Source organism: Hipposideros armiger, unplaced genomic scaffold (assembly GCF_001890085.2).
Source record: "Hipposideros armiger isolate ML-2016 unplaced genomic scaffold, ASM189008v1 scaffold_145, whole genome shotgun sequence".
Lineage (NCBI taxonomy): Eukaryota > Metazoa > Chordata > Mammalia > Chiroptera > Hipposideridae > Hipposideros > Hipposideros armiger.
The window spans coordinates 370,994-382,593 of record NW_017731495.1 but is presented as its reverse complement, the minus strand read 5'-3'; the positions used below and the strand labels follow the sequence as shown (position 1 = coordinate 382,593).

Genomic DNA, 11,600 nt, shown 5'->3' with positions numbered 1-11,600 from the left:
ACAGTGATAATAATAAGGCGCCTATTTTGGTAAAGCACTTAACTTTCATTTGTAATTTGAAGTAATGAATAGAGATGTGTGTTTGGACTCCTGCATGGCGTTTCTCCTACTGAGTAATTTCTCAGCATCTAACAAATGAGTTTTTGATTAGAATCACAACATCATTTCCTTTAACCAAGAAACGCTTAAGGGAGTGGGCAGGACTGTTGCTTCAGTCCTTACTTGCTGTCTTTTAAAATACAGCAGCCCCCCTTCTCCTCTGCCAGATCCCTGCCAGGCAGCTTTTCATCCCACTTCAAGCGTGTCCTAGTTCAATGCTTTGCATTCATTCCCTGGTCAGTGATTTATCCTTCTTAACTTGGCAAGAAGTCATATTTCTAGCAATGTCAATTTCTCTTTTCTAGTAACCTTGACTTGGGCATACATCTCAGATTTAGATGGAACGCATTTCACGATTTGAGAAACCCTATTAAATAAGCACATATCATTTTAATGAAAACTTTACAAAGCAAAAAGTTTCCCCAGGTCTCTATCCCCAATCCCCTCTCAGTAGCTGACCTTTCTCTTCTTGCCTTTTTTATGTCTGGCAACCCTGACTGATTAAGCAATTGGACTGAAACAGCTTCTTGAATTCCTCACTTTTGAATGTCTTCACTGCAATTAGTATTTTGCTCCTTGCTCTTTTTCCATATTGAGACATACCCTTAGGAGTGATGAGCAATGAAGCCATAAGGCTCAACTTGACTACACTTATGATAATTACCTTTGTACATATCCACTGGGCCTTTTTCTCGTCTTTGCTAAGGTCATAATTTCTGGTCTCCATTCAAACAAAACAGGCTTCCATATGAGCTGGCTATCTTTTAGATAGCTACTCTCCAAATGCCAACTCAATGCTTGGCATATACTTATGTGGTCATAACTGACCAGATGCTGAGAACATATTAATAGTGTAATTTAAAAATCCAATACTGTACTTTTAAAAGCTTATAATAGAGGCAGAGCCTTTAATGTCTGGAGTCCTAAAGAACATACCTCTGTATGTCTTATAAGTTCCATGAGTTTAATTTCCTCTGGAGTCTGCTTGGTCCAGCCTCTTTTCACCACCACTGGCTGCACCGGGCTTCTGCTGGGAACCATGGTGGCCGGCTGACGCGCTGCTACTCGCCGCCCTGGGGAAAGAAGTCTCTGGAAATGTTGTTTCTGAGGATGGGCTTTCCGGTTTCAAATACATTGGTTTGATTTTCTTTGCATAAATCATTCCACTCGGGAGTATAGGCTAAAATACTAAATATATCATAATAGCAAAGATGCTTAAGGTAATAGAAATCTAACAATGCCTCATCACATGAGAGCTTGAGGTTTTAAATAGCCAGGATATGCATACTCACTATACAGATGAAAAGAAAGGTAACATACTGGCTTCCACACTGGCCCCAGCCTCTCATCCACGATGTGGTTCGGCGGTAATGTAGTCAAATAGAATCCATGACCTATACAGCCCGTCAGCTCTCCCAGTCATGAAACATGTTTTGTTCTCTTCACTAATAATAAGCCTTTCCCCCACAATTAGCTTAGCAGCCTGGGGATTAAGTATTTCTAAAATACTATTAACCCAAGAGTCAGGAGGCCTTTTTCTTTTTATGTAATAATACTCCCTGAGCACGATTAGTTTCTGACACCTCTGCTGTGCCCTTTGGGCTGTTAAGAAGTTGAGCTAAGAGAAAATATTTATTGGCATACTGTATTCCAAAGAATCAAGGGCATAATTTAATAAGTGTGGTGATTTGAATGTATGTATTCTTTCAATGAGACCACTTAAAATCGTCATTAAAGAGGCTTAAAAGTCACACTTTTATAATGTGTGTGTGTGTGTGTGTGTGTAAAGATATATTCAGCACTGTCTCATAATGATCTCTAAACTTCTTAAATAAAAATAATGCTTTCTCTTGTATATTTCCTCCAGAAACCTATGTTGAGCACCAGCTATGGGCCAGGTATTGTGCTGGACGATGCAAATAAAAATGTCCAAGACCGAGTGCTGGCCTCAAAGGTGCTTTGGTGGGAAGGGAGATGTCAAGGAAATGATTAAACAATAGCTGATTGTAATTGTGCTGTTTCTGGTGAGTATAGGGTCTATCAAAGCATGTAACAGGAGTCACTGGTTTAGTCTGAGGTGTCACAGAAGGCTTCTTTGAGAAAGTAACACTTAGGTGGATATAATAATAAAAATACTAAAGTAAAGTTGAGTCCTAATCTTTTTGTCAAGGGTTTTTTTTTTTTTTTTTTTTTTAAGTACTTACCTGGCAGGGGAGACACCATGATCACCAAGGGACTCAATGTGCAGATTTTCAGACTATGGCTACAAATAAAACTCTGAAAATAATTCAGTATTTGCAGAGGATAAAAGCATTGGTGTCCTTGTTGCTCAAGTTTATAGTAATAGATCCAGTAATAAAAATAAGTGGCAGCAATGACTTTTCAGGGAAACTAGGACTCTATGTATCTAATAAGCATGAATATGCAATTTATGAATGTGGAGAAAACATAATTGAATCAATCAGCCAATGAGTTACAGTGCTTAAGTAAGGAACTTGCTTTGAAGAAGACCGCAGTGGTACCAAAAAAAATACATAACCGAAATGTATGCTAAACATAGTTTTCAGCCAACTCCATTCATAAAGTGAAGACAACATTAATTTATGACACATAAATTCTTATGGATAATATTTCAATAAATATTTAATTTATAATGCATTTTGAACACTAAAATTTTGTTCAGTTGATGAGAGTTCGGCACTAGTTTATCATTTACACTGAGAGCCAGAATTGGAATATAGGAGAGGGCAAAAACCATTAAGCATTTTTTTTTTGTCAACTTGCTTCTAATGGTCTTAAGAAAATGAATACTCTTGCACTATAATTTTCATAAGGAGACATAGTGTCATCACAAAATGTTTTGGTTTGGGGAAAGATTTTCATAACAAACTATTATTTATGTAGGTAAGAATAACAAATTGAAATGAAGCAAAACTGTATGGAATAAATGATTTATTTTCTGATTACATTTTCTACATATCCTATTATTTTACATGAGATCAGGGGAAAGTAATGATAATAGCTAACTATTGATGGGAAAGGCTAGGGAACACGAGTGCTTTGCTGTCCTTTTGGACTATAAATTTCAGACTATAAAACCTGGACAGCGCTCACTATACCTCTCCCTTCTTGGGAGGCCCATCCTGATTCAACATCGCCTGTATATATATAACAAAGGTGATAGTTTGGTCTGATCTTCAATTCCTTTAAAACTAAGTTTTATCAGTTTTTAAGGCCCCAAGTGGGAAAATGGGCTGCCTTCTCAGGAATCCCTATTCTAATATTTACTGAGTATTTATTATGTGCTAATGAGCACGGTGTAAACATTTGGTGTTTGTTTTAATAACAAAAGCCCTACAAAGTTATTATTAGTATTATCAATATTAGCAATGACCATGCTTACCAGTGAAATGTAAAATCAACTCCTACTCTGTACACAGTATATGTTCAATAAACATGTTTTGTATTTACCAATAGCTATAAAATAGGAAATAATTGATTTAGCCACTCTTCATGCCTCCTACACCTCCTCTTTTATACAGTCCTCAAGGAACTTACAAGCCAACAGGGACTGCAGCTGACTGGACTTACATTTGTTCTTATTTATCCTCATAATCCCCAAAACTAGCAAAGGCCTTCCTCAGTCAGAGTAGGTACTTTATCAGTATGTATTGAACTTACATTTAATAACGGACAGCATAATAGTGTGTCCATAGAGACAAGATTTATCTCAGCACTAAATGCTGAGAGAAACTACATCAGTGGATTTCTCCATAATGGACACCATCTGACCAAAAAGGCTGTTTTCAAAAGTGATATTGTCGATGATGCCAACTGAACTTTAAACGCCTTCTTCGCACTTAATTATAATAAGAGCTAAAGACAATATAAAAATCAGAATTCAGTAAAGGCAGCTCTGCCAGGTGCTATTTTTCAGTATGTTGCTTTCTATTGATTTAACTTGATACAGGGTTAGAGCTGAGGAAACTCACGGGAGTGAATGGTTGAAATTCCTTCCATTCATTCCTTAATTCAATTTTCTAAAAACTACTCAGTGAACAAATAATAAAGGTATATAATTTATAACAAAACACAGGAGAGACAGTCACATGTTATGTGACCAGGTAGTTCTACGCATGTGCTGAGGGTTACCAGGGGGGAAGTTCAGAGTGTGATAAACCACATTATCCATGACTTGGAACGTTAGGGAATGCTTTTAGAAAGAAATAAGTAAGCTGAAAAGTGTAGAATGGATAGGAGCAATTCAAGAGGACTGGAGAGAAAGAAGTTTGAGGCAGAGGGAAATGAATTGTGCAAAAAGCTGAGAGTATTTAAAAAAAAAAAGGTGCATGGTATGTCTACAGAACTGGAAAAAAGCCCAAATGGGTGGAATGGAGTTGGCAAGAAGACAGAGAAGCCGGCGGAGAACCAGAACAGGAACGGCCATGTTAAGGAGTTTCCACTTTGTCCTAAAGATAATGGGGATCTTTGAAAAGTTTTATGGGCCGGCCGAGTGGCGCGTTGGTTAAGAACTGGCTTGGGACGCCAGAGGGCCCCGGTTCGGATCCCACATATGAGGGCCAGTGACACTGCCCTCTACAGCTAAGATGGTGAAAAACAGCTTAACCTGGAGCTGGGCTGCCGTGAGTCGCTGGCTACAGCGTAGGCTGCAGCCCCTGCTGATGTCGGTTGCTGTGGGCTACCGTGTGCAGCCAGCAGCCACCGTGAGCGGCCGTCCAGAAGCCGGCGACTGATCTGCCTCGCCCGGGAAGAGCGCAGTGATGGTGCCAAGTTGGGCCAGTGAAGCAACGTCCTCCACAACTAAAATTAAGAACGAAAGGACAGCAACTTGTCTGTTCCCCTTCCCCCAATTCCCCACCACTGTTCCCATCCCCCAATTCCCCAATAAAAAAAAATCTTTAAAAAAAAAAAGAAAAGTTTTATGCCTGGAGTACCAGGACACCGTAGCATTTCTGCATGATCTGTCCAGCTCCAGCATGGCACCATTATGCATAGAATGGAAACTACTGTCAAGGCTGGAGGCAGTGAGACCAGTTAAAAAGCTGTTCCAGTAATCCAAGGAATAAGTGACCAGAGCTTCAACTTGGATAATGAGAGTGGGAGTTAAGACTGTTAGAATTCATTGGAGATAAACTTAATAGGTTCAGAGCAACAAGACTCACTGGTATTTGCCTGGAGAAAATGAGCGAGAGCGAGTTGCCTAGGATGACTCCCAGGCTCCTGAGATGGAACGCCTAGGTGGATGGGGGTAGTGTCCACTGTTAGAAGAAATGAAGGAGGCACTGGTGTGGGGTGATATGGTCACTTTAGTTTTGGACATATCCATGGGACAGTCAAGTGAAGATGTCTAGTAGTTACAGTAGTAGAGGTTAGACTCTTTTCACTGAGACCCAACAATTCTTCTGGTGAGAACTGGATAACAGTTCATTTCAACCCAGAGTTTTGTTCAGTGCATGAAGGACTAATCGTGTTGCTTACTGAAATAAAATTCACGGGCTTTTTTCACCAGACAGTGCACAGACTCAGGAGTTGAAATCCTGCTCTGGCAAGTACAGAGCCGGAAACGTATTCCTTCCCAGACTAAAGCCCATAATACACTGTTTCTCCCCAAAGATCCATTTGGTATCTCAAGTGCTGGGAATGGCATAAGGTCAGGAACTTAAGATTCTGTGGAAAAGAAAATGGAAGATCAATCGCCAATTGATCACTCTGTCTATGAATAACATATCTTACGCTGCCTGACAAGAGGGAGCGATTCTGAGATGCTGACAATGATCGAAGAATTTAGTACTTCCTCCCTCAGATTATTGAAAAAACATCTTCCATAGCAATACCCGAGGAATGACAGCAGGTTTTGTTTAAGGATGAATTCCAAAGTGCATAAAATATTAGTTCAGGATTTTTTTTTCAAACCAGTAGGGTGTTTATATGACCCAGGAAACGTCCTCATTTTTAAATGTATATATAAATCATGTGATAGTCATTTCAATATAAAATGTAAAATATAAAGTATATTATTAGGTTTTAGACCTGCTCAAGTGACTTTTGTAACTATACATATAGTACTCAGTTAAACATCTGGTACCTCATGGTAGAAAAAAACTGACCGCAAATTGAAGTTACACTTAGAATTAAACATGGTGATACGTGATTTACTTCATACTGACCTTTTAACTGTCTCATTTTGTGTTTCATGGTGTCTAAATCAGCCAAAATTTTGTCTTTTTGTAGCCAGTTCTGTTTTTCTAATTTTTCTGCTTTCTGCAGAGCTAGAATAATAAAAAACATGATATTTTATCATGCATTCTTTTATCAACAGTAATTTATCATGCAAGCCAATAATTTACAAAGAACTTTCTGCTCCAAGAAATAGATTCAATTAGAAACAAGTAATTAAAAGGTAAGGGTCATTAAAAGAAACCTCATTTGAAAGATGACAGGGCTTAAGGCATTTCTTTATGGAATGCAGGGGGGGGAAAAAGAAGAACAGTGCTGTTTTATTATATAGATTTACCATATGCAATAGCCATATTTCATTTTCCACTTCCACAAACTATTTGGAGGTGATGAAAGCCTGGCTTGGAACCACTCATTTTTTAAACATCCACCTACTGCCTAAAGGGTGCAATTCTTAAAAATGAAAATGTGCAGACAGGTCGTCTTCAGTGTGAATTAAACTCATTTGTTATTTTCTAATGTACACCATTATTCTCAGTCTTTATAGACCAAGGATCTCTTTATCAACTAAATTAGACATTTTCCCATGCAGAATAATCCATTCCAGTAAGAAAAAACAGGCAAGTGTGCAAATATAGGCGTACAGCTATCTTTGTGCACATGTTAATGAATGGACCTCCTGTTCTTTGCATAAATGTGATGTTATTATGCTGACATTATGCATATTTAATTCATTTTCTTATACATGTATTTGTCTCTCTTTTCATACACTTGCTTGAAAGAAACCAAGAACAAAAACTTACCATTTGGAGGTAAAAATGGTTCACCACAAGATACCCAGATGGCAATAGGATTTCTGTGAATGAGGGTGAGCAAAGACTTATCTATACCATCCAAACTATTGGATGTAACAGACTTGGGAAATAATTTGTTTTTCACTTTCATTCTTGGGTTTTCTGGGAAACAAAGAACACATTCACCATCATTCAATGAAAAATGAATACATTTGCTTATTGAATTCATTTGTTATTCAAAATATTTCATTTTCATTACTGACTTGATTTTAACAGACAATACCAAAAGCCAATATGAATACATAAATTTGGTTATTAACTTCATAGCTACCAAAACAGCTTGTGAATATATATTTTAATTTCTTTCTTACATTTCATCTAGTTCTGAAAGAAATTTGAAGTGGCTTGCCACAATATCTACTATGAAACGTGATAATATAAAGAGATTAAAAAACCAAGGTATGTGGAAAAGGGGTATAGGAATAGACTAAGGCCAGAGATGAAAATGCTTCAGTGCCCTCATCTTTTAAATGAATAATAGTATCTACCTCATTCTCCTATTGAGAAGATTAAAAGAAAAAAGAAAGTGCTTAGAATAAATAGCATTTGGTCTATTTAATTGGGCATGCATTTAAAAAATGCTATATAATACTTTTATTATTAAACGGACATGAATACCACACTGTTTTTGTTGCTACAGATAAAGCACAATTTGGGCTCTGAGCATCCCAGTAGTCAAAGCAAAGAGGAAAACACAATTTCATATTCACATGGCCAACATAGAGAGATAAGTTCCTCAGAAGATACAGGTCCTGAGATCTGAGAGAAACTTTTTTCAGGGTCTTTATAAAGGAGGTATTTGTGATATAGTAAACAGTTTCCTACAATAGAAATTAACGTGGATTGAAAACTTACTATGTGCTGGGCATTTTACTAAGACATCTACATACATTATCTTATATAATGCTCAAAATGATACTCTGAGGCAGGTCCGTGCCTATTTTACAGAAAAGGTTACTGAGATTTAATCACATAGATAGGTGGGGGCAGAGACAGGATTAGAATCCAGGCCACCTGCCTCCAGAACCACTGCCTCCATAGTAAGCATGATGCTGAGTTTCTCACAGATCCTTAATTCTCCAACGCAAACTGAAGGCATAACGCCAAGTCACAATTCAGTAAAGCGGGTAGCTGCTGATGGACCTGCCTGATTCAAGGGTAACCTTTAGAATATAGAGGAGAAGGGATGGCTGTTTTTGTAGTCTTGAATGAACAACCAGGTTTTAAATAAGAATTTGAAAGAAGAGTGTTTGAGATTGTAACCTGGAAAGCCAGAACGTGGAAATCAAATATTCTGTATGCCAAATAAAGGCAAAACTACATACTTTAGTGATCAGCTAAGCATTAGATGTTTACATAATTGGCTTTTTAAAATTCAATAGAAGACAAAACAACATCATTGTGAAATAATAGAAAATATGCAGTATATTGGTCTCTGCCCCTGGTTCCTGGCATGAACTCCTAAAGCCCTTATAATTTCTTAATTGATAAAAGCACTAGGAGCATCTTTTGTTCTAATATTGGTCATTGACCCTGGTTCCTGACACAGAGTTCCTAAATCCTTTGGAATTTCCTCAGTGATAGCAGTGTCTTTTGTTCTTAGATGACACTTATGGGCTCCTGGATGGAGCTGGTCACCAGGAAGACCAAGCCATGGCTAGAAGCCTGAAAGTTTCAACCCTACACCTCATTCTTCAGAGAGAGGAAAGGGGCTGGAAATTGTACTAATGATTGATCATGCCTGTGTGATGAAGTCTGCAAAAGAAGCCATAAAGTACAGGGTTCAAAGAGCTTCTGGGCCAGTGAACAGGTTGAGGTTCTGGGGAGAGTGGAGGGCTTGGAGAGAGCACGAAAGCTCTGTACCCCTTCCCACATACCTGGCCCTATGCATCTTCTCCATAGGAATGTTCATCTGTAGTCTTTATCATATCCTTTTTGTTTGTTTGTTTGTGTGGGGTTTTGTTGTTTTTTTTTGGGGGGGGGTTGTTAGCTGAGCCATCCTGCCACCTGTTGGCAGCTCAGCAGCAACTCAGCTCGGGTCCACATGGGAAATGAACTGGTGACCCTGTTGCTCACAGCTCACTCTCTTGAGCAAGCTCTTAACCAACTGAGCCACTCGGCCGGCCCTTTATCAAACCCTTTTATCATAAGACGGTAACCAGTAAGTAAACTGTTTTTCTTAGTTCTCTGAGTTTCTCTAGGAAATTAATCAAACCCAAGGAGGGAACTTCCAGTTTATAGCCAATTGGTCAGAAGCACAGGTAACAATGTGCACTTGAGATTGGCATCTGAGGTGAGTGACGGGTGGGGGCAGTCTTGGAGACTGAGTCCTTAGACTATGGAATATGATGCTATCTCCAGGTAGTGGCAGAATTTAGCTAAATTGTAGGTCACCCAGCTGTTGTCACAGAATTGCTTGATGTGGGGAGAAAAAAACCCATGCATCTGGTGTCAGAAGTGTTGTGTGATAGCAGTGCGAGGATACAGGAGAAAAACATAGGAAAAAGAGTGGGTTTTTCCTACTCAATCCTACATACAATAATGATAGCTAATATTTATGGAATGTTTGGTAAACATCAACCAAGCACTCTTCTAAGTGACATATAACATATATTTATATTTAAATATACATATTTTCAAATTTACATATACTCTTATGAATAAGCCACATTTATGAGGACTAAATGAGTATATATTCATGTGAAGATTCATTTGCTCTTCATAAAATCCCATGAGATAAATGACTATTAATGTCTTAACTTCGCAAATGAAGAAATTGAGGTAAAACGAGGTTAAGCAATTTGTCCAAGATCACTCAGCTAGCAAGCGACAGCTAGAATTTGAACCCTGGTGTTCTGGCTCCTCTCAGCTCCTTAACCTGTGAACCATGCCTACCAATACAACAGTGGAAACCTGAGATGACGCTTCTGAAACGCTGCTAGCAAGACTGTGATTTGGCAAACTGTTGTGAGGACACAGCCACTGACCTCAAATTGTACGTAGTCTAATGAGATACACCAAGATGTAAACAGATAATTACAATGCAATGTGATAGGAGCTACAATAGAAGTGCATTTGCTGGCGCTTCTGGGAGTTTACTGGAGCAATGGAGATGGGCGGGGCAAGCAAGGGGAGTTGTGGGGCCGCAGGTATAGGGAGGACACCTTCTCTTCTAATAGCAGGAAGAGACTTGCACTGATTCAGCCCCTCCTTCTTAAATGGTCTCCAGTTGGTTTGGGTTCTGAATTTAAGAACAAAAGCTGCTCAAGTTGCATAAAGTAGCTAAGCTGTCAAATGTATTTTATAAATTACAGCCAATTTATTTCATCTTTCGGTGCTGAAACTAATTTTACATTATTTTTTATTTTACCTTATTATTCTGCAAGGTAAAAACAACATGAGAATTTCATATGAGAATCGCTCCCTGTGATTTTGTAATTCCAGAAGGGGTGACTGGATGAGTCACATTTAACTTTTTTTATGACCAAACTTAAGTAGAATCAGCTGTCTTATAAAATGTCACCAACCTTCCATACTTTTAACAGTGGTGTCTTTTGTTCCCACAGGGATTGCCTCTTGCTTTTGTTCCTCAGAGTCTCTCTGGATAAAAGATTCATCTAGAGCCCATAAAACCAAGTCATGCAAGGAAACGATTGTGGTTCCATCTTTGGTGTATACTTTCGAGGCTCCTCTGGCAAGACCAAGGTGTTTTGTGCATTCCGTGAGAAGCTAGATAACGCAGAGGGTACGGAACTGAGAGGAAATAGTGATACAACTGGGAATAATCATGAAGAGCTTGTTCTTTTAGAAATCTGAGAAAATCTTCCAATGTGAGAAAACAGAAAGCTGAATAACTACTAATTTGATCATTGATTAGAGACAATTTTTGCTATTAGATTGTCCTACCTAATTTCACAACATGAGTCCAATCCAGCTGTGAAAAGTCTTAGCTCCAAACATTTAAAACAGCAGCTAATGTATGTTAATACACTTTATCATTAGAGTACTTCCTAAGAAAGATTCAACCTAGAAAACCCACTTTCAATTTTGTTACTTTATAAGATACAAAATTGTTATAATACACTCATATCTCATTTTACTGTACTTCGTTTTATTGCGCTTCACAGATGTTGCTTTTTTTTTGTTTTTTACAAATTGAAGGCAAGGCCCTCCACCAGCAAAAAGATTACAACTCGCTTTATTGCAATATTCTCTTTATTGTGGTGGTCTGGAACCAAACCCACAATATCTCCGAGGTATGCCTATACTTCATATTGATAAACTGCTTTAAAATAAATGAGTTAGTTGGGCCGGCCAAGTGGTGCATTGGTTAAGAGCTGGCTTGGGACACCAGTGGGCCCCGGTTCGGATCCCACATATGAGGGCCAGTGACACTGCCCTCCACAGCTAAGATGCTGAACAACAGCTCAACCTGGAGCTGGGCTGCTA

At 38.6% G+C, this 11,600-nt stretch overlaps 1 protein-coding gene across 1 annotated transcript in view; it reads right to left on the bottom strand.

Moving 5' to 3' along the window:
* Nucleotides 1-11,600, bottom strand: part of DCDC1 (doublecortin domain containing 1) — a 392,688-nt gene that overhangs the window by 23,506 nt on the left and 357,582 nt on the right. The window contains exons 33-36 of the mRNA XM_019650696.1: nt 10,679-10,880; nt 7,101-7,253; nt 6,288-6,389; nt 1,036-1,172 (exon numbers count right to left, since the gene is read on the bottom strand). Of these exons, the coding sequence (XP_019506241.1) occupies nt 1,036-1,172; nt 6,288-6,389; nt 7,101-7,253; nt 10,679-10,880 (594 nt within the window). The remainder of the gene's footprint in view (nt 1-1,035; nt 1,173-6,287; nt 6,390-7,100; nt 7,254-10,678; nt 10,881-11,600) is intronic.